Source organism: Diceros bicornis, chromosome 4 (genome assembly GCF_020826845.1).
Source record: "Diceros bicornis minor isolate mBicDic1 chromosome 4, mDicBic1.mat.cur, whole genome shotgun sequence".
Lineage (NCBI taxonomy): Eukaryota > Metazoa > Chordata > Mammalia > Perissodactyla > Rhinocerotidae > Diceros > Diceros bicornis.
The window spans coordinates 6,097,652-6,120,771 of NC_080743.1; the positions used below are offsets into that span (position 1 = coordinate 6,097,652).

Here is a 23,120-nt window from a genome sequence, read left to right on the forward strand (position 1 = left end):
ATTCAAACACAGATAGCATAGTGCCTTCTGGCTGCCATTTTGAACATTAATTCTCTTGGGTAATTATGGGTAAATACATGTTGTTGGAAAGATACCAAACAACTACCATTGGTTCTTTATTTCAATACAAGTGGAAACTGATAATATGGCATCTATGATGATCTGACAGTTTGGGGTGGTTTTTTTTTGCAATTTTTAAATATTTCATGGCAGGCAAAACTGAAAAATTTTATGGATAAATAGATATGATGTAAAAAAATAAATGAAAAGCAGTAGAACTATTACCATAAAGTTAAGGATAGAAGCCACCTCTGGCGGGCAAGGAAAAGAGGTTTGGGAATGACAGCCAATCAATAATGTCTTCCACAGGATCTAATTTAATTTGTTTGTTTTTCAAATGGATAGCCAAAATATTTATCATTTCCTTCTTATTACAGATATTTCCTTTTGTAGTTTTATCATATACTTTTATCATATGCTAAGTTCCCTTTTACGGTGGGGTCTGGATTTGACAACTTTTTAAAGATGTAAGATCTTATGGGAATGTTTGAAACCTAAGCAATGAGAGCAAAAATTCAACATTTGAGTCTTGTGTAACAAGTTACATGGTCAAGTACGTGTTATATAACATAAGTTCATTTGAAAAAATATGAGCTCATTTAAACCTAAAGGCTTGGATCGCTACTGCTCCGTGCTAAGACTCTATCTTAATTCTGACTTAAATGTGATCTGCATTTCTCATTGGACTACACAGACTTTTGATTCCTCTCCAGAATATTTCTTTCTGCAAACGTGTCTCAGACTGCTTGTGCTGCTATACCAGTGGCAGGCCAAACTCAGAGGTGGGAGGCAGGAGGGGGCCGGTAATTTACGTATAGCCTTGAGGGTGCTTACATGGTCCCAAATGGTCTCAGAGCCCTGGAGATCCACTTCCCTGATCCCAGAAATCTCTGAATACTGATTCTTATTACAAGAAGCTTATACTAACTAAAGGAAACCAACTATGAAACTCAGATGATAAAAGTTCAGTACACTAAGCTCTTTAATTAGATTAATTCTGCTACTACTACTACTTCTGTCCTACGCTAGGTTTAGCCCAAAGATTTTATTATAAGACTGTGCTACTAGAGAGCAAATCTTTAATTTTTATATTTCTCTATACCTATGCACATAATTTTAGATAATACTTATTGACAATAAAACAATAATTTCCCCAAAGAATACTTTATAAACTTAGAATAAATGAAAAGAAAACTAATTCATACAGAATATTAAACTCTAACAATGGTCCCTAAAAACACACAAACAGGCTCTTGAGTTCTTTGTTAAATAATACATCTAGCAAAATTACAGGTTTTCAGTGTTTTTCATGCATATAGGAGAAATGGAAAGTGCCAATGACTCTATTCTGGTTGGACAGAACAGACTCACAAGTATTTACACAGTTTAGAAATACAGAGACTCTAGTTATGCCATCACTCCTAGTACAACAAAATAACTAGTAGGGTAACCAATCAGAATTTCAGTTCCCTTTTGAAAGTTATTATCATAGAGCATGGCAATAATTGGTAAAACCTTAGAGTCTTGAGAGACTTGCTTTGTTCAAATCATACTTTCAAGTACAGACTTATTTTAATGGAGAAAAAAACAAGTTAGCAATAAATATAACTATTCATACAAATTTCCCTATAACACAAGAAAATAAAAATAATATTGTGAAAGGTCTCAATTTAACATCTTGTCAAATCAAATTCTCTGAACTAAATTTAGGATGCACAACATTGTCTCTCCCTAAACAGATACGGCAAAGAAGAGATATTGCCTCTATTTCTTCTTCACACTCTTGTTAAGAATGCCAGGTTCTGGAATTTCATTAGTTAGGATTATAGGAGGGTGAGAGGTGGGGGAAAGAGAAGACTGTTAGAGTTCCATTTAAAAGAAATGGAGAATGGGCTGAATAGAATTTTACTTAACAACGGCAATCTTCTCCTACATAATAGATTAGAAAACAAGAAAAAATTCATTAATTGTTCATTAGCTCATGAAACTGTTTTTTAGTACTTTGAGTTTTAACATGTCTACATATTGATGAAAAGATACTGATTTCTCCCTAGACAAATTTTAAATTGCTGGGGTGTTGTTTTTGTTTTACTCTAGTGATACCCTCTCCATCCATCATTTCCAGGGCGGAGGATATAAATACTACAGTGCCCAAGACCATAATTCACTGGAATAGTCAATCAACAATAGAAAAGGTTTCCTGTGAAATGAGATACAAGGCTACAACAAACCAAACCTGGAATGTAAGCTAACTTTCACTGTTCTTTAGCGTGTAAGTTAACAAAAGAAAAGCCAACCTACAGTCAGTGACCGAAGTGGATGTATAACGGTCTATTTTACCTGTTTTTCTATGTTTTGTGTGATATTCAATCCACTCTAGTTTTAGTAATAATTACCATATGCTTCCAAACAGAGAGATGTTTCCTGAAAAGGTCCTCTTGTCTTTTGTAAACTGCTAACTAGACAAATGTCCAACTAAGAGGGATCCATCCATTTAGCTCCTTGTAATTCAGCGTCTCCTAGGGTGAAATTTATATCAGTGATCACAGACATAAAGTTAAGGATTCTATGCTGAAATTTAACAGGTCTCCAGGGAAATAAAAACTGTTCAAAAAGAACTTCAGATTTATGGGTATCTCTTTCTAAATGAAAAATGTGCAATTCAAAATGTCAGATTTGTTACTAGTATAGGCTTGGTCTTAGATGAGCGTAAGGTAAAAAGTGAAAGTCTAGACAAGCCAACCATCCTTAAATACCAACGGTTAAGTTACCATGTGCCTTAGGAGAGATGTAAGCTTCAAGGTTGATTAATAAAATCACATCATATCACAGCACCTGTGAACATTATAATAAAAATTCGCTAATTTGAACCATGGGGGAACACTAGTCTGATTGAAAAAGTTCCAATTTTGGTGTATTTGAAAAGAATGCCATTATATTATTTTCAAGTACAATAAATTGCCATTTAATCAAAATAGTTAAGGAATGGATTTTCTGGCTTTGCTTAATTAAGAGTTATGTATCATGTATGAATTTACCAGCTTTCAGGGAGTTAAATGAAATGATGTGTATTTGACACTAATCTTTGGTGATTGGTGTGACTCCAAAGCCTTCTCCTGCTCCAGCCTCATCGTCCTGAACAGAGGCTTTGCTGTGGAGCAGCGTGTTTAAACAGTGTCAAGAAGAGGAGGGTTCAGCTCTACTGATTTCATGACGTACTCTAAAGATTGTTCTGCAGCGATAAATCCCTGATGTCATCTTGTTTTTTTCTCTTGTTCAGAATGTGAACTTTATAGCTGTTTAGGTTACACTTAGATGTGAGTCCATGTTTGCATCATTTGGTCAGTAACCGAGTGCAGATCCCGCTGGGCTCCTTGACTAAATAACCACGGCAGCTGTGTGCGCAGCAACCCCACAGCCTGGGGCAAGCGAGATAAAAACAAAACAAAAACCCACAGCCAATCTTTTGCATATGTGGATTTTATGTAAATTTAAAAACAACCCAAACGAAATTCTCAAGTCCTAGACTTTGAGTTAATGGGATTTTACTCTAATAGGACACGTGGGGCCCTTGTGTGGTGTCACGGTCATAGGATGATACTAAGAATATGAAACTCCTTTCTTCGGCGTAAGTAGGAGGAGGTAATAGGCTATAAGAATGTTTAGAAAATGGAGAGGGATTATATTACTAGTGTCTCTGAATAGGTTTTCAGAAACCAACCGTTTTCTGGTTGAAGCTCGTGTTCTCTTGTCCCCTGCCCTGGTAACTTAAGAGGTAAATTTGAGTTACTTTTCAAAATCTTCCCTTTATCAGAAGAAGGCAAATGTAGGAGTTAAGAGAATATCTGTTATCTTGTTTAATCTTCATAACAACTTTCTGTGATAGGTAGTATCAGCCCTATTATAGAATGAGGACAGAGGGCTCGAAGAAGTTTAAGCCAGGTTCTCCAAACTTACACTGTTAGTGACTAAGTGCCTCTCACAGACCCTACATCACTTTGGGCACCCAAAAATATTTGGAAAATGAAGGAACAGGTTTCCCTCCACATGTAACCACTCCCACAGAAAAGGTGGATTACTGTTTCCATCCCGATGAGCCACGTCCAGTCCGTAAGAGCCAGAGTGAGGCTTTGATTTTCACATTTGCCACCCCGTCAGTTTCGTCCGGTCATGCATACAATGCTGTCTTTGCCTCCGTGTGGGGAGACCGGACGTCAGAGTCACGAAGAGTGCGAGGACACCCAGGACTCCGTCAGATACTGCAGGAGGCAGCCTCTTTACCTCAAAGTGGCGGGCAGCTGCGCAGCTCAGCGCACAGGCTCCAGTTCAAAGCCTGGCTCTGGCACTTTCTAGTTGTGCAGCCGTGGGCAAGTTCCTTATCTCTCTGAGCCTCATTATTCCATTACCAAAAATAGGACTATGATAGGCATCTACTCCCTATGGTTGTGGGGACGATCAAATGATGTAAGAAGGTAGCCCAGAGCCTGGAATGGAGTTAATGTTCAGTAAATGCTGGCTGTAATTGTTACTCTTCATCTTATTATTACTGCTTCATTTTAACCTGCTGTCATGCAGCAGGCGTGGTAGAGCGCCCGAAAATCAAAATCAGCGCACTGAGTGTGCTTTCGAGCCCTTTTTAGCTAAGCTGCATATGGACTATGAGGTATTGGCCAGTCCTTCAGGTGATCCAGCGAGGCTGACACCACGGGGAGAATATTTATCTACTTGTTGGTCATCTTCATGAACTGTCTCGCTGCTACCTAAACCTTGTGTCAAAATTGCGCTCACAATCCTCAGCAGCAAACCTTGCTCCCTTCCAGGCCCTTATCTCAGGAGCAATTGCCACGTTGTCTATATTTACGTGTTTACACCTCTAGTTCCCCATCCTTCACCTATGAGCCCCTGGAAAACAGGGTTGCTCCATAATCACTTTTGTATCTTCCCTGATTTTTATAATGGCTAGTTCATGTAGATAATATTTTGAAACATTCACTATTAGTAGTATTATTTGCCTTTAATGGTGCCCAACAGCAGTGACAGTAAGGCAGGGAAATCGTGGCTGTAGGTTCACGTAAATGGTGGCTCCTTTCTCTAATTAAGCTAGACCAGGGTATTGGCAAACTTTTTGTTCAAGGGCCACATGGTAAACATTTTAGGCTTTGCAGGCCACAGCTCTCTGTCCCAACTACTGAACTCCGCATTTGTAGAGTGGAAGCCACCATAGACAATATGCAAATGAATGGGCATGGTAAAATTTTAATTTTGGACACTGAAATTTGAATTTCATACAATTTCCATGCATCATGAAATATTCTTCTTTTGATTTTCTTTCAACCATTTAAAAATATAAAAACCGTTCTTAGCTCATGGGCTGCACAAAATCAAGCATCCGTTCTTTCCCAGGAAAGGCTAGTAGCACAGCACGCAGAGCAGAGGGTCGAATCCTCGGCCTTGGCATTTCAAAAGCGTAAGTGCTGGTAGAAGACAGAAGACTTGGAAGAACAGGTGATCAGTGAAGACCAAGTTTCCCAGTCACCACCCCCCTCCTCCACCAAACACTGGGTAAAGACTGCCTGGGCAGAGAGAGGGGGCCATTGGGGGGTGGGGTAAGGACGAGGAACCAAAAGAGTTTAGACACTGGTGGGTCACAGAGAAGAGCCCCCACATCCTGGGCCATGACCCAGGTTGGGAGTCAGAGCAAGTTGGGATTGTAGAACTCTCTGCATAGGCTAGAGACTCGCCTTCCCTGCATCCAAGGGTGCTCCCAGAAACTTAGATGCAACCCTAAGAAAAGAGGTGCCTCAGACTGAAGGAGGTTAAGTTTCCATGCTGCCACCTTCAGAATTGAGGCTCTACGTAGAAGTTAACTGCTATAAAAAATAAAGTTATATTTCTTGCACTTGATATCTTACCCTCTCTATGGGCAGTCTGCTGGGTCTGGCTCTCTCAATGTTCATTTCAGCCTCTGAAAGATCACGTTGAGGTATCATCTTGTGCTTGCAAGGCCCTAAGCAGTCACCTGGTTTGCCTCATAGTAGCAACAACTCTGTTAACAGTTCCATAAAATTCTTCTTTGATGAGAGGATGAGAGATGAGAGATGATGAGGTGACAGTGATGAGAGAGGATGAGAGATGATAAAATAGATGAGAAGATGGTGCAAAAAGACTGGGAAGTGTTCCGCCCTGCTGCCCACAGGGCCGCGCCGAGTGGGAATCCACTCGGCAGCACTAACAGCAAGAAGTTCTTCTTTCTTTGTTGGAATTCTGGCTGTACTTTAGGGTATTTCTCTTCTTCAAGAGGACTTATCTATCAACATAACGGCAAGAGACATATTAAGGAATAACAACTCCCCTCCAAGAGAAGCTAATATGAAGCAGAGTGCATTTGAAAGTCAAACTTGTGGCACAAGTAACGTCTCTCCTGGGTACCAGGAGACCCCAGATGCCACTGGTCATATTTACAGAGCAGAAAATTCCAAGGGCCACGGGTAGAGATGTGGCTTACGGAAACTCTGAATGATGTCTTATGGGGAACATGACATCCCCAAATCGAAATTTTCATGATTTTCACATTTTCAATGCAATGCAAGTTTTAAAGATTTATGTTAAGATTGAGTTTTAACAGAAAAATCCCTAAATAAGGTTGATAACTTGTTCTTTTCTTTTTTAATCTTAATAGTTTCAACTTTCTCTTCTGTAAGTGTCTGGTAACTGTTTTCTCTCAGTTGCTGCATAAATGCGTTTCTAGACATACGTTATGTTTACCTTTCAATTGTGCTTCACTTTTTTCACTAAATCCGCTTGTCACAACCTACTGAAGGTGCTGTGTAAATGCCTTGGTTTCTCCCTCCTGTCTCAACCAGCTTGTTTGTGGCCGTTTACCATGTTTTTATAACAGGTTGTAGTGCCCCAGAAAATGATGTGTAACTTTATACTTCAGCTATTTTCTGCTTATCTTCCATTGGGTTTTCACAGTTCAACATTCTTAATGTTTTATTTTCTCTCACACACACACATATATATATTAGGCCTTATAGAATCTGCATAAATCTGCAATAAGTATCAATTTAACAGCTTAGCTTATGAGTAATTTTTTCCAAAAGTCATCATTAGCAAGTGAAATTATTTCGTCACTCATGAAGAATTATTGATCTAAATATCCAACTCCAGGGAGAGAGATTGAGAAGAAGGGAAGAGAGACTGGATTCAAACAATTGCTATTAAGTCCCCCACTTCTCCTACCCTGTTAAAATCAGCTGTTACAAAATTAAGACTATATTGGGGCCGGCCTGGTGGCATAGTGGTTAAGTTCACGCATTCCACTTCGGCGGCCCGGGCTTTGCCGGTTTGGATCCTGGGCACGGACCTACTCACAGCTCATCAAGCCATGCTGAGGCGGCGTCCCATATAGAAGAGCTACAACTCTACAACAAAGATACACAACTATGTACTGGGGCTTTGGGGAGGAAAAAAAGAATTTATTACACTGTGGACCTTCTTGAAATTTAAAAGCTTGAGAGAGCTGTCAAACACAAAACAATGTGCATTTCACTTTTAATGTTAAATAACATGTATTTGGTTATTTTTTATTCTTTTTTTTTTTTTTGGTGAGGAAGATTAGCCCTGAGCTAACATCTGTTGCCATTCTTCCTCTTTTAGTTTATTTTTTATTTTATTTTATTTTTTTTATGAGGAAGATCAGCCCTGAGCTAACACCCATGCTAATCTTCCTCTTTTTGCTGAGGAAGACCGGCTCTGAGCAAACATCTATTGCCAATCCTCCTCCTTTTTTTCTCCCCTAAAGCCCCAGTAGATAGTTGTATGTCACAGCTGCACATCCTTCTAGTTGCTGTATGTGGGACGCAGCCTCAGCATGGACGGAGAAGTGGTGCGTCGGTGTGCACCTGGCATCCGAACCCAGGCCGCCAGTAGCGGAGCGCGTGCACTTAACCGCTAAGCCACGGGGCCGACCCATCATTCCTCCTCTTTTTGTTGAGGAAGACTGGCCCTAGGCTAACATCCATGCCCATCTTTCTCTACTTTATATGGGATGCTGCCACAGCATGGCTTGACAAGCGGTGCGTCAGTCCGCGCCCGGGATCCAAACCTGCGAACCCGGGCCAACGAAGCAGAGCATGCACACTTAACTGCTGCGCCACCGGTATGGCCATGTTTTATGCAAAGCACCCTATTGCTCTTTGTTTTCTCAGTGTCTAAAGAGTGCCTGGAACATTGTAGATGCTCCATACATTTCTGCTAAATGGAGTAATTGTTTGTTTTAAAGGCACACTGTATCATTTCATTATTGTTATTCATCCATTTTAGGTTAAAGAATTTGACACCAATTTTACATACATGCAACAGTCAGAATTCTACTTGGACTCAAACATTAAGTACGTATTTCAAGTGAGATGTCAAGAAACAGGTAAAAGGTACTGGCAGCCCTGGAGTTCACCTTTTTTTCATAAAACACCTGATAGAGGTGAGTGTATTTATATATTTGATCACTTAGGCTTTTCTTTGGACTTCTGTCTCTCTTCTAAGTATATATATTTTTTCTCCTTGACTTCTATCAAAGTTGACAAAACTATTCTAGGGCAGGTGGTAACATTTAAATTGTCATTTCACTTTGATTTTGTTAAGGCTGACCACAATTTATGTAATGGTTTTCAAACATTCCTGGGCATAAAAAACACTGAAAACTGCCTGACATGCATGTTTACCGTCCCTGCTCCCAGAGGGTCTGAGTCCCCGGGTCTGAGGTAAGGGGAGAGGGGTGCTCAAAATTCAGCATTTGTTACAAAGACCCTGGGTGATTGTGAGGCTTATTATAATTTAAGACCTCGTTTCGAAAAATATTAAGTTACATTAAACTGTTTAGGCCACTACTGATAAAATATATTCTCCTAAGAGAGACACAAATTAAATCTTATCAATGAATATTGATTACTTACTATATGCAAAGCAATTAGAAAGAGTTAAAACACTTAAATATATGGAATTATTTAATATTCTTCTCAATAAGATCTAGCTAACCTATTTTTTATCTTTAGATATTTCCTGCTCTTAATATTATCAGTTTAATTTTCTATCCATTTACACATGTCATTCAATAAAATCTTAGCCCAACAGACTTCAGTTGTAAGCAAACAATAAAATGAATCTATTGTAATTGTTGTAATACTCCGTAACGGCCCCATTAACCTGAAGATGTCTCCCTACTGTTAGGTAGCTTATACATTAGATTTAAATCTGTCTTTCAGAACTGAAGGGCTTAATTATAATCACAGTATTGTTAATATCATCTTTGTTATAACGTAACATCTTGAAACTGTATTTTATGTTTCAAAGTACTTTGACATACATTGTAAATATTGATGGCCGCCAAATAAGGCAGTTGAAGCCACCAAGTCTAGCTAAAAAGTTCTTTTGGTGCCCCCTAATGCTCAAATCTTAGAAACACACTATTAAGGGACTCATGCAATACCAAGTCCCAGTTCTCTTTTTTCCAAGTTAGTTTTTAATTTATGATATTCTGTCCTAAGCCGGTACGGTTAAAAATTCTTAGGACTTTACATGCCATTTTATAATAGTCAGAATGTAGTTGATAATCCAATTATTTCTAAATTAAATCTGAAATTGTCTAGCAAGATTATTCACATTGAGACTTACCACGCACCAAGGACTACTAGGTGTAAGCTGGCTTGACCTTTACATCAGCCATGTCTCGTAGTGTAATCGGCACAATGTTCCAAATGAGGAAACTGAGGCATGGCTTGCTAAATAGCACGTTGCCGGTGGGTAACGGCACCTAAACTAGAACACAAGTTTTCTTAACTCACCACCAGCCCTCAGCAATCGCGTCAATCTCTTTCCTAACCAATTACATCCAAGTGGAGGAGCGGCTGACTAAAGTATCCAGCAGGTCAAGTCCTGGATCACAGATGCTCTCCTTTAAAGTAAAGGTCTTAACCCTCGGGTGGAAGCGAAAGGAACAACACCACTACCCTGCAACACGTCTAGATGTAAAGTCTTTGTTTCCTAAGGAAAAAAAATCACGTAAGAGGCAAAATATCAGTTAAAATTAAATATCCCTGAAAACTTGTGTCTATCCAAGTTTAACAGGTTAGCGAAAAGGAACCATAGACAGATTCCTTTCTAAGACACGTTAAAGGAGAAACAGTGAATGTTGGGGAAAGTACTAATTTTAAATCTGTTTGAAAATTTATCTCTTTTCTTCTGCTTGTAAAAGCAATACAAGTTTATTGTAATTTATAATCTAGATATAACTGCTGTTTATATTTTAACGGATTTAATACTAGTTTTTTCCTATGCACATATTTTTTAACCATTGGTGCTATGGTGTATACACTGTTTTATGCTCTGATTTTCTTATTTAATCTATCTTGTTGAGTTAAAAAACCTATTTAATGGCTGCACAGCATACCAGTTTATGAACGTACTATAATTTATTTAAGCATTTCCCTATTTTAACAATATCTAGGTTATTGCATTTTTTTCCATTAACAATAAACTTCTTTGAATAGCTTTGTATATAAACTCTCCTATGTCTTTAGGTCTTATTGGATCAAGAGTTAAGCACATTTTAAGATGCTTGTTGCAAATTGCCAAATTGCTTTTTAGTAAATCTTTAATATCAATTACTTTTTTTTAAAGGTATCCGTGAAAAGCCAGTCATTCATTTAGTCATTCATGAAGTGTTCATTTACACCCTACCATGCACTAGGTGTTCTCTAAAATTCTTACGTGTGTGTAACTGAATTGATTCATCTCAAAACAAGGCATTTTCAAAATTATGTCCAGATGGCACTGCAGGGAAAATCGTAAAGTAGGTACGGCTTGTCCTACGGGCCCTCAGCATTCTTCTGGTTCACTTCCCCTCTGGATAATGCCTTTCCTTGGCCTTTAAAAACCTAGTCTCCAAAAGAAACTGAACAAACTCCGTTACAGTAAGGGTTCAATGACTTACAAGACTTATTATCTTTTCCTTCCCTGGAGTAGTTGGACTTCAAGGGAAAACAAAACCTTATACTAAAAAAGAAAAAGAAAAAATCAATATCTTAGAATATAATATCAGGCTTTAGAAAACACACGGGAGAAGTTTTTCTGGGTTAGAGACTCACATTTTTCTCTCCTGGTACAATAGCAAGAGGCTAATTGACTGAACCCAGGGTGACTTCAGGATAATAAATAATGATAGCTAACCTTGATCAGACGCTCACTGTGTGTTGGGCACTGTGATAAGCATTTTACATATGAACTGTCCTTTCCTCATCACTGCAGCCCTAAAATATTATTATTCCAATTGTGCAGATGCAGAAGATGAGGCCCAGGGAGATTAAGCAGTTTTGCCAAACGTCACAAAGCTGGTAAATGGTGGAGCCAGGGCATAATCAGGCTGTGGGATTCTAGCACCCGAATCATAGCGCTGCTGGTTTCCTTCCGAGGAGACCTAGGAGTGTCCTGTGTCTGCCTCCCTCAACCACCTAACCAAATCCTCCTCTACACATGAGCTAATAATAAAACTATGCCAAAAGAGCTTCATTTTTAATGTAATGTTTGTTATGAAAATGCAAAAACTATTAATCATATGATGCTATCAACTATTTCTCCTTGGGCATGAATACAAGATGTGGAAGCGGATTTGGGTTAAGGCGAGGAGCATGAAACCACAGGACTCCAGGGACCTTGGGACTGGACAGGGCAGTCCTAAATGAGGACAAAGTACCGGTGGAACAGGTGGCCTTGCCCAGACAGGACCACCGCAGGGCAATTCATAATGTGTTTTTCCAGCTGGTCCTGGCCCAGTAAAGTGTCTAGAAAGCAGTTCTTCTCAGAGTGGGGCCTGTGGTCCATCTGCATCAGAAATGCTTGGAAACGAGTTTAAATGCAGACTCCTGAGCCTCTAGCCAAGCGATACTTCTGCAGTGCAGTGTAAGAACTGCTGCTGGAGAGATCAGACACCCTTCAAGAGGGAGAAGTGTCAGGAAGGATGACGTAGAGGGTGGGCAGGAAACGTGCACAGAAAGGGGGAGACCTGATTGCCCAAGCCACTGCCTTAGTAAGAGTGGTTTGGTGGGGGCGGAAAAGGGTGGTCAGGTGAGAATCTCAGGCCATCATCTCTTGTACTATCTGGTCACCTTTCTGCTTCCTCTTCCTCCTGCCCACCACTTCCTGAGTCGCTGATCACCCCAGCCCACCTCAGCAGCTCAGGAGCCCCAGAAGCACAGGATGTGGAACCATTGCCCCAGAGAACCATCACATCCCACGTTACCCCCTCTGCCTAGACTCTACCCTGCCTCTGGATGTGAGGTTTCAGCTAAGGTTCTGTGAACCCCCGGGGGCTGTGGTTGGAGCTTCCAGACCTCCAACCTGGATAGTCGCTGTAAAAATTCTTGGGGTCTGTATGCAGTATAGAAAAAGCCCTGAAGGGGAAAAGATAACTTAGCGTAGAAACTAACACTGAAAATGTGCAAGTCAATTCCCTAAATTCACTACTACTGTTGTAGAAAAGGTGAAAAGACGACTTCTAGGCAGGACTGTTGTCCAGTTCCTCGCTGTGATCCAGGTCCTCCGCGATGCAGAAAAGGTGCAGGCTCTATCACCCCTCTAACAACAAGTCAGAGGCGTGAGGGAAGGGCAGTCACATTTCATGATGACTAATCAACTTGCCGGAATTGCTACTTGCAGTAGAAAAGTTTCCCAGAGAAATCATGTTATTCTTTTTTTGACTGTTCTCCAGAGGAAGGCAAGTACGAGCAAGACATTGAACCACAGTGCATTTTGTTCTCACAACACACCATTGGTTGTGCATTACCAATGACTCGTTAGAGATTCTTACTAATTTTTCTGGACATTTAGTAACTAAAAGAGAAAAAACAAATGTTATGTCAATGGAGCTAAATATAGGTGATATTAAATATAACGCAAATTAGAGGATGGCACACAGAGTGTACTTTTCAAAAATTCCATTATTTGTAGTTAGAGATTTCTGATTCATTCATATTAAGATGGGTTATAAATTTGTAGATTCATGGTTACTAAACTGGGTTAAACTGACACACAGTGGTCCTTGAAATACTAATCATTTTAGACTCTTCATCTGGATTTATGTAATCTTCTTCATTTCCGGTCCCTAATAAATCACCAGAGTTCTATAGAATAAAAAACAGCTCCTCAGAGTTTCACAGTCTCTCTGAGATCTGCAATATCCACTAATAAGGAATAAAGATTATGCTTTTCTATGAGGAAGTAATAATCTCCTGTGTTAGTTTCCTTTGCTGCTGTAACAAGTTATCACAAACTTAGTGGCTTAAAACAATACAAATGTATTATCTTATAGTTCTGGAGGTGAGAAATCCAAAATAAATATCACTGGGCTAAAATCAAGATCTCAGCAAGACTATGCTCCTTCTGGAGGCTCTAGGAGAGAATCAGTTTCATTGCTTTTTCCCAATTCTAGAGGCTGCCTGCATTTCTTGGCTTGTGGCCCCATCTTCCATCTTCCAATCTAGAAGCATAGCATCTTCCAATCTCTTTCTCTGACTCTGACCTTCCCGCCTTCTTATAAGGACATTTGTGATTTTATTGGGCCCACCCCTATAATCTAGGATAATCTCCCCATCTCAAGGCCCTTTTGCCATATAAGGTAATCTATTCAGGGGCCGGCCCCGGCGCAAGCGGTTAAGTGCTCGAGCCCGGCTGCAGCGGCCTGGGGTTCGCCGGTTCGGATCTGGGGCATGCACCCACGCACCGCTTGTCAAGCCATGCTGTGGCAGCGTCCCATATAAAGTGGAGGAAGATGGTCACAGATGTTAGCCCAGGGCCAGTCTTCCTCAGCAAAAAAAAAAAGAAGAGGATTGGCAGATGTTAGCCCAGGGCTGATCTTCCTCACAAAAAAAAAAAAAAGAAAGAAAAAAAAAGGTAATCTATTCACATGTTCTGGGGATTAGGACATGGACATCTTTGGCAGGGAGGTCACTATTTGTCCTACCACATCTCCTCACTTATCCACCCACCATGTACTATTGCAATTTCTACTAGTCACTGTGATTAAGTGCAAGCAAAAGAAATCAACTCTGGTTCTCTTAAGCAGAGAGGGAATTATTGGAAAGATAGCTGGAAATCAGTAGGAAAGCTGGCAAAATGGCCAGGAGCAGTATCCAAGGGACAGCACGAGCCAGAACCTCAGCCAAAATCACTACCTAGGAAGGATCTGGTGAGGACCCTGCAGCTGGCACTGTGGTCACTGCACCTGTCTGCCCTGTGCCCTGGGCACCCCACTGGTGCTGCTGTCACCAGAACCTAGGGGACTTCCTGGAGCTGTGTGTCCTGTGCCAGTGGGGGAGGAGGGCATCTGCTGGGCCAGGCTGAGGGCATCTGGGTGTGGCTACTTGCTGGCTGTGGGGAGAGGGAGTCTCTGCTCCATTGAGGCTTCCAGAGAGGGAAGCCCTCTCTGCCTCTTACCTATTTAAGGATGCCCACAAAGACGCATGTCCTGGTGCTGAGCAACTGAAAAATGGCAAATGTCCACTAGACTATTCACACTCAGGAACAGGTGCACGTTATGCTTGAGAGCAAGGCTGCGCTTTTGAAGAATCTTAAACCCCTGGGTAAAACTTGGAAGCTGCCCATTCTTGCACATAGAAGAAGTGTGTCTTGGTTTTTTTTTTTCAATATCATATCACGAACATTTTTGCTACACTTTGACATCAGACCTACACCTCCGTGTGGTCAATATCACTCAGGAAAATTTCCTGGTGGCTGCTGCTTTGTACCTTTTCCTCCTCTTATTCATTCTCTTGAACAATATCATTGCCATGCATATACTTCCTACCTTCTTCTCCCTAACGTACCAACTACTTACAGTCTAGGAGTATAAGCCTGAAGATAGTCCCCTGATGATGTCTAGGCACATCCTCCTCTCCTGAATATACAGAGGTGGCAATGTGACTCAAGAAATGATTCATCGTTTGACTTGTTTTTCAAGGTGTGGTAATGAGTTTGTTCTCCCCAAGCTTCTGCGGCCTATTGGATACGTCTGGCCGTTGTCTTCTGCTTTGCCAACTGACGTGGGCTGGTGTCAAATCTTTACCCTCAGCCCCGTAATGTTGAATTCCAAACACAGAGCTAAGTGGCCTGGGGAGACAGCACTTAAATGCTCTGAAACAGCTGAGATTATTAGAAGAAGGAGATTAGAAAGAGAGAAACCAAAGGAAAGTTTATGTTTTAAGAAAAATAGGATAGAAAAAAAACCTCCCATAATTTGAAAAACACACCCTTTGTCTCTTTCAATATGACTCCTCTTTCTTGAATATCTAGAACCTTCTGAAAGAAAGGTCTAGAAAGTTCCCTGTGTCAGCTCTGGTCAAAGCCTTTAAGATGCAGACCTTGGTCAGCGTGGCTTAGATACCAAGATTGGCAAAGGCAAAAGCAAATAAAGAAGGCTTATAAATGTCCATGCCCTCTGGCCCAGGAATTCCACTTATAGAAATCTAGCCTTGGGAAACAAGCAGAGATGTGGAAAGGAGATTCATGTACAATGATATTTACCCTAAGCTAATTATAATAGTAAGAATTTGGAAACAATCTAAAAGTCCAACAATAGCGTAGCTAACATGTACTAAGCTTTCAATGTGTGTAAGGCATGGTACTAAGTACTTCATATAAACTGTCCCATCAAACCTTAGGAGTGAAGTGCTGTTATCATCCCATTTTACAAATGAAGAAACTAAGTCACAGAGAGGTTAAGCAACTTCCCCAGGGCCATGCAACTCCGAGTGGTGGAGCCAGGACTTGAACTGACTTTTGTCTGAGTCCAAAACTGGTATTTGAAACCAACAAGCTATACAGTTTCTCAATGGGGGAGATGATTGAATAAATACAGTACAAACATGATGAAATATTAAATTGTCATTAGTATGATGGTTTTGAGCAATTTTTAATAAAATGAAGAAAATGAATCATGATATAATATTGAAATAAAAAACACCCAGACGCAACGCTTAGTCAAGAGCACGATTTCCACCAGGGCACGGACCTACACAAAAGACTGATGACAAATATAAAAAATGATTGCTTCTAGTTTGTGAGCAAAGATAAAATTGTACTTTCTTCTCTATACTCTTTTATACTTTTCAGGCATCCTATAATTAGCATGTATTGCTTGTATAATCAAGGAAAATAGTTGGCTGTCAGAAGAAAATAACTCCAGGCTAGAAGATTCTAGGAATCAGTGCTAAATGGGTTTGCCCAACCATAGCTCGTTGGGGTGGGGTCCGGAGTCCTGCAAGGCCAAGCAGCTCTAATGCACTGTGGCCCACACCCAGAGGAGCCACAGCCAAGTTGCAGCGTGGGAGGGGCTGCTCACAGGGCTGCCTGAGCTGCCCCGTCTGGAGCTGTCCTGCTGCAGAAGTGATGTTATCAACTAATGGGGCCAGTGACTGGCACAGACTGGATGGGAATTTTCAGTCTTTGACCTCAACCAAGGTGACTCTGGGCAAGTCACTTACCCTTTTTAGGCCTTTGTCTCCTCACCCATAAAATGAGGACAATAGTATTTATCTGCCTGATTCGGTTGCTGTAAGGATTTAATGAAGGACAGCAGGTAAAGTCTAGTACACTACCAGGAACATAATTAGTCCTCAATAAATGGTGGCTTAAAAAGAATAACAAACACATTTTGCCCCATGGCACACACAGAGGGAGGCTGGGAGACTGATTGGGCATCATCCCGAGGAAACAGATGGAGTACATTATGGCTAACACTGAGTCCTTTTGCACAGATTTGATTAAATTAGCCTGGTATTCATTGGGCCAAAGAATATTGTTATGTTATGCTCCTAGCTCCGTCCAGGAATAAGGAACCACGTCTTTTTGTTTGAAACCACTCTAACTTCCTCTGAATGCGTCTTCTGTAAGACCAACTCTAAAGTCCAATGTCACTGTGTGTCAGTTACATAAAAATTCTTCCCAGATTACAGACGATTTGAGATTGCTGAGTATCCTCAAGTGCGTGCTGTGGAGTAATAAGCACCATTTAATGTTCTGCTGCAGGGGCAGACTTGTCTCCTTATGCACAGAACACCATAGACGTTAAATAAATAATGAAAACATCATGAGAATTTTCTAGCACGTTAGGCAATCCACTGATGACCGGAGCTGGAATAGACAATGTTTTCAGCCATCGGGGCTCTGTGTGTGTGTGTGTGTGTACATCATTCTGTGTTCGTGAATGCTTCTGTGTGTTAACATTCTTGGAAATACTATAAAATACTAACAGCGAGTGGATTAAAGGGATGGCATTAGGGATGGTTCTTTTTCTCTCCCTTTTGTTTTTCTTGTTAAAATTCTTTTCTCTCTTACACTTACTGCTTTTATAATGAAAACTGTTAAGTATGATTTTAAAAGAAATGACATAGCCACTTGGTGGCGGTATGCTGTGAAGAATATAGTCTATATGGCTTCATTTCAATCCTTTGCCTAAAGATTTTGTCATTGGCTTGATTCTTCTCTGACAATCTTGTTTATCAACTGTCTTACTTCAGATATCTGACTCTTTGTGAAATTATCCTCTGATAATTAAGTATCTCTTTCAAATGACTTTAATTTAATCTAATTTAAATGAAAGCACTTGGTTGATTTGAAACTATGGAAACAAAAAGATTCTAAAGGAGGATGATTATTCTCTATTAGGATTAATAAAGCCCTAGTCATATATGAATATTATTTTTATATGATGCAAATTAATAACTGAAGTTTCATTGCCAAATAACCTCCCATAGTTTATGCAACAGAATTACATTAACCTGTATTAAAAACCAACAGCACCATGTACTACTTTTAAATAAAAATGCTAATTTTAAAATAATGAAAGTGAAAACAAAAATAATCCAGCAGCATATGCTATAAACCCATGATCTTGCCAAATTGAAAATTGTGTTACATTTTAACATAATATTTCTATTCTTAAAATTTCAAAGTAATGTAGATACAGACTCCTGCTTGGGATCCCTGAGAATGAACTTAAACTTATAAAATACTAATTTAGGTGAATAAACCTGGCTGTTGGCCGTTGGAGCCTAACCTTGCTCCCTCTGAGTTTGATGGAACCACATACTTGGGAATAAAAGAGACATAATGAAGCACTGAGAGGCCAAAAAGAATTTCTGATTTGTCACAATTCACAGTGAAATGTTTCCCTCTTGCTGCAGAGAAGCCAGAATAAAAACACAGGAAAGATCTTTTGGCTTTTCCGATGTTTTCATCTTCTAAAATCTCCCACCCATTATTCTTAGAAAACTACCTATCAGTTGAGCCTGTGCCTGCACCCAGATCAGCCTTTTTCAAAAATTTCCAAAGACCCATAGGAACCTTTTTATGGGAACTCTATGATATTTTTCTCAAAGAGAGTTGCCCGGGCCGCAGGGCTTGTTACATAGGCCTGTGATATCTCAGTGGCAGTTAAGCATGCCTCAAGTTGTGATTTCTCCCTGGCCCCAAAAGTAATTCTTTAAAAAGAATTTGAACACTGAATAAATAGGGCTTGAGGCACTCTTGGGAATCCAGAGCTTAGAACCATTTTCAGGAATGTCTTCCGCCAGCTTGGGGAATCGCGTCCTTGAAGTCGCCTCTGACAGCTTTTAATTATCAGGAGGGAGGAGAAGGGGAAGGAAGCTCCAGGACTCTTTCAAGTTCAGACTAAAAGCGAGTTAGTTGCCAAGGCTGCTCACCACACCCTGGTCAGAAGCTTTCATCAGCAGTGTCCTGACAGCCTTTATGACTAGACAGGGCTGGCCAGGATCCTTGCCAGTGGGAAAGGAGCAGAGGGAAGTCATTAATAGCATTCCATCCCTGTGTTACGACATCAAAGTGGCTGCTAATCAAAACTTCTTATATGGAGCCAAGATGCTGTTCCCCAACAGCATCTCAAAGGTTGTGCAAAGGCAGAAGTGACACATCTTGGAGGCTCTTAAGGAAACCTGAACTTTATTGCATCATCTACTGGAAGGAATCAAGTAGAGACCAGTTATTGTGCATTTTTCTGGCTCAGTGAATGAAGTAAAGCTCTTTGGTATTTGTTGCCTAGAAGCCTCATGAAATTAGTGGACATGCTTGGAAGTTTTACAAACCCTAGGTAGTTTTCATTGTCTTTTCAGTGTTTTATTCTTTGGGATTTACCCAATTAAATAAAAAGGAGAAGAGACACACATACTTGAAGGACACTGCTTTTAGTCCATCCTTCAAGCCTGTTAAAGTTACCGTTTTACTTTAATCATCTCCAAATAAGTGAAGAAACCCTCTTAGGAAATTGGGCAACCTGACTGCAAAATGTAAGAAACTGACGCTATCCTCCTTTTTTTTAAGTTCCCCAGGACACGTGGAAATCATTCCAACATGATACTCGGAATTCTCGGCTTCTGATTACTTCCATCTTTAAAGGACACCTTACTTCTGGTGAGAAAATACTACTTAGGTTTTTTGAATATTCTTTGCTAATCATCCCTTGAACCCTCCATACTGAAAAATCATGTGTCAGGCATAAGTTTCTAGATGGTTAGACTATATGCTATATGATTTCTACAGGAAAATAGTCAACAAAGATATGCTTAAAATTGAATTTAAGGAGTGATTTGGGTGGATTTTGCCAGCTTTTGCTATGAGTTGGATACATTTTCATTTCAATAGGCGCTGGGGCTCAAGACCCCAAAATGTCTTCTTTCTAAAAAAATAATACCATTATTTGAGTGTCTACCATGTGTTAGGAGTGCTATATACATCATCTTTTTCAATCTTTAAGACGAGATGGGAAAACTGGAGCTCAGAGAGTTTGAGGAACTTGTCCAAGGTCACACAGTTGCTAAGTGAAAGACTAAAATTCAAATTCTGTTTTTCAAATCCTGAAGTCTCTGCTCTTTCTCTTATACAAACCAGCTTCCATTTTATTTGTTAAAATGACTCAGTATTTTCCACTGGTGAGCATAACTAAATGTTTTAGGCATAAAAAGATATTAGATCAGGTTAGGCAATGGGCAAATATAACTCTAAATAGAAATTTCAAATTGAAAACCTTTAGGCCTGACTATTTCACCACTGACCACGCATAGACCATTTGTCTCCTTGCGCAGAAACCTGGCAGGAATAGTATAAGAACTTTTGCAGGTTATATTGACAACATATTATATTCTTTTATTTACTCAACAAATATTCATTAAGCACTACGATGTGCCAGGCACTGTCCTGGGTGCTGGAGAATCAGCAGTGAAAAAAGGAACATAGCCTCTGTCTTCATGGAGGTTCCATTCTAGATAGATGGGGGAGAAAAAGAAAACAACAAGAGAAAGTCAGGTGGCAGTATGTGCTATGAAGAAACATGAAGCAAGGTAAGGGCGCCCTGAACTTGTAGATGTCAATCAACTAGGAGCGAAGTGCTAAGGTTCAGAACAGACCCCTAATTACAGACCTGCACCTTGATATCTGTGTGGAATCGTGGAGGCTAGGAGCTCACTGCAGTCTATTAGATAGGTATTATTATTTCTATTTGACAGAAGAGGAAACCGGCGTTTCAGCAAGTTTGTAACTATGCCCCGAGGTTACGGAGCTGATAAATGGCAGTCCACTTCGAACCCAGGTTTCTCAGGTTGTGCTCTCGGTCACTCTGCTCTCCTCCTTATATCCCTTTGCTGGCCCCATGTTAACGTGAGGATTCTCTATCCTCTTCCAGGCATGAGTGCCCAAGGGTATGTGGCAGCCAGGATCCCCCATTAGTTGCTTGAAATCGAGTTTTAGTCTTAGGAAAGCACTAATTCCCTAACCCAGTGGGACTGCCCCTGCCCACCAGTCAGCTTTAGGAGAAGGACTGGACAGCTTGGAGACCCCCAAGTGTACGGTGGGTGCAGCTGGGAAATAAGCAGGGCCTGGCACATATAGCATCTGCCACATGGTAAGTATCCCATAAACATTTGCCAAAGGGAGGGAGGAAGGCAGGAAGAGGATGGAAGGGACGCCAGTACCCAGCATGGCTCAGAACCAACTCCAGTGTGATATGTCTCAATTATAGTCTATATTCGAAAATAGGGTTTTTCACGTACTAGGGAAAAAATGTGATGACCCTGGTAGGTAACACATGTTGAATATATTATATTAATTATTTAAAAATTTCAGGTGATTAATTCAACTTCAAAATGCAAGAAAAGCATTGTTTTTAACATAAAATGTGAGTGCAAGATATATAGCAATTTGGATTTCTTTCCTATAACATAGATTGTTTTAAGTAGAGTGAATGTCTTTTCTCAGCAGGAAAAAATTCATGAACAATAGATTTTGAAGAATGATGACAAGTGGTACATTACTTCTGTCTTGAACAAAAGGCTAAAAAAAATAAAAACCTCAGTTTTGATTGTGGCCAGCTTTAGACTCTGTTACAAGCAACTATAAATTCTCACTTATGTCAGACAAACCAAATGAGGTTCATCACTAAACATTTTTATATAAAATATGCATGCCTAAGCTCAGAAAAATGTCTAATGCTGACCGCATTGGCCAGAGATGCACTTCTAGAGCCCACTGATATCAGACACATCAGCTCAATTCTCAAACGAAAGGTAACCTGAGGTTTGAAAGGGCGTTCACTTTATAGCTCAAGGTAAAGGTTAATTTTGTTCCCCACTTCCTCTTTTCCTTTGAGACCAATGACCTTCACTTTGAGCAGAGTAGAGAGAATGATGATTCTGGCATCACATGGACGTGAATGCTTAGCTAAAATTATTTCTCCTTCCTTTCAGACAACAGGCAACAAGACATTGGACTGTTATCGGGAATGGTCTTCTTTGCCGTTACGTTGTCAATTCTTTTTTTGATTGGGATCTTTAACAGATCGCTGCGAACTGGGTAGGTTTTTGTAGAATTTCTGTTTTCTGATTTAGACCATATATTTGTGCCACCAAAATGTAGTCAATTCAGTTATTTCCTAGAAAATTCCATAAACATTTTTATTCAGAGAAAGGAAAAACAAAAGGATCAGTGTTAAATGAGTACCTACTCATGCCAAACTCTTTACAAACACCATTCATTTATCCTCACAATGACCCTGCCAGAAAACCTCGAAGGCCTGTTTCACAGACGACTCACGTGTGGCTGTGTGTTCTCCTCATACCACTTCATGGTGAAGTGTGTGAAGAGAAGTGGCAAGGTCTGAATCCCTCACTTTTATACTAGTTGTGTTGGGGTTTTAACATCTAGCCCCAAGGCCCCTTCTCTTCGGCCTCCTTCAATCATTTTTTTCCAATATGGTATTAGTAAAGATCTATGCCTAGTTATTGAAAAATGAGACTTTGAGGAGCACAAGGCCTTCAATTTCATAAATTTTCCTAGCTGCCCTGAGTAGTTCTAATCTGCTAATAGACTAGAGTTGTTTGATGGGGCAGTCTCCCAGCACATCTGATGACTCACAGATTTTAACACATAGGAATGTTCTTTGCCCAACTGGCACTGGGTTTCTCTATCTTGCCATCATTTGCTTCATAAGATAATCTTTCTTTTAAATTTATAATTGCAATGCAGTAGAAAGATTTATAATAAGCTATTCTAAATAAAGTATACTACTAATTTTTTTTGCTTGTTTATGTGGCTTTTCCCTCAGAACTTAAGTATTTAAATCACACATTAAAAAATGTGTACCCTTGTGAGGTGGGCAAACTAAAGGAACTTTGTTTTCGGTTGTTTTAATATATACTTGAATATAAAGCCCTTTGAAATATCTTAATGTTCAAACTTGTACCACATAAAAATATTAATATTTGTGTTATTACCCAAAGATGTCCTAGTGTGAAATTTTAAATAACATCAAGTTTGTTACTAAGAATAACCTAAAAATTAACTTCCCATTGGTAATGACAAATAAGAAAATAGGACAATTCTTTGCTAATTTAATTATTTAAATAAGTATTCTTTTTAAAAAGATAAAAGAAATGGGATAATTCCAATATAACTATTTTACATATGAGCAGATACTGTTATTTACTATAACTATACATTATTTA

The 23,120-nt window shown here is 39.8% G+C and overlaps 1 protein-coding gene across 1 annotated transcript in view; it reads left to right on the plus strand.

Moving 5' to 3' along the window:
• Window positions 1-23,120, plus strand: part of IL23R (interleukin 23 receptor) — a 54,206-nt gene that overhangs the window by 25,436 nt on the left and 5,650 nt on the right. The window contains exons 6-9 of the mRNA XM_058537045.1: window positions 2,158-2,303; window positions 8,386-8,542; window positions 19,447-19,536; window positions 21,864-21,969. Coding sequence (XP_058393028.1) covers window positions 2,158-2,303; window positions 8,386-8,542; window positions 19,447-19,536; window positions 21,864-21,969 — 499 coding nt within the window. The remainder of the gene's footprint in view (window positions 1-2,157; window positions 2,304-8,385; window positions 8,543-19,446; window positions 19,537-21,863; window positions 21,970-23,120) is intronic.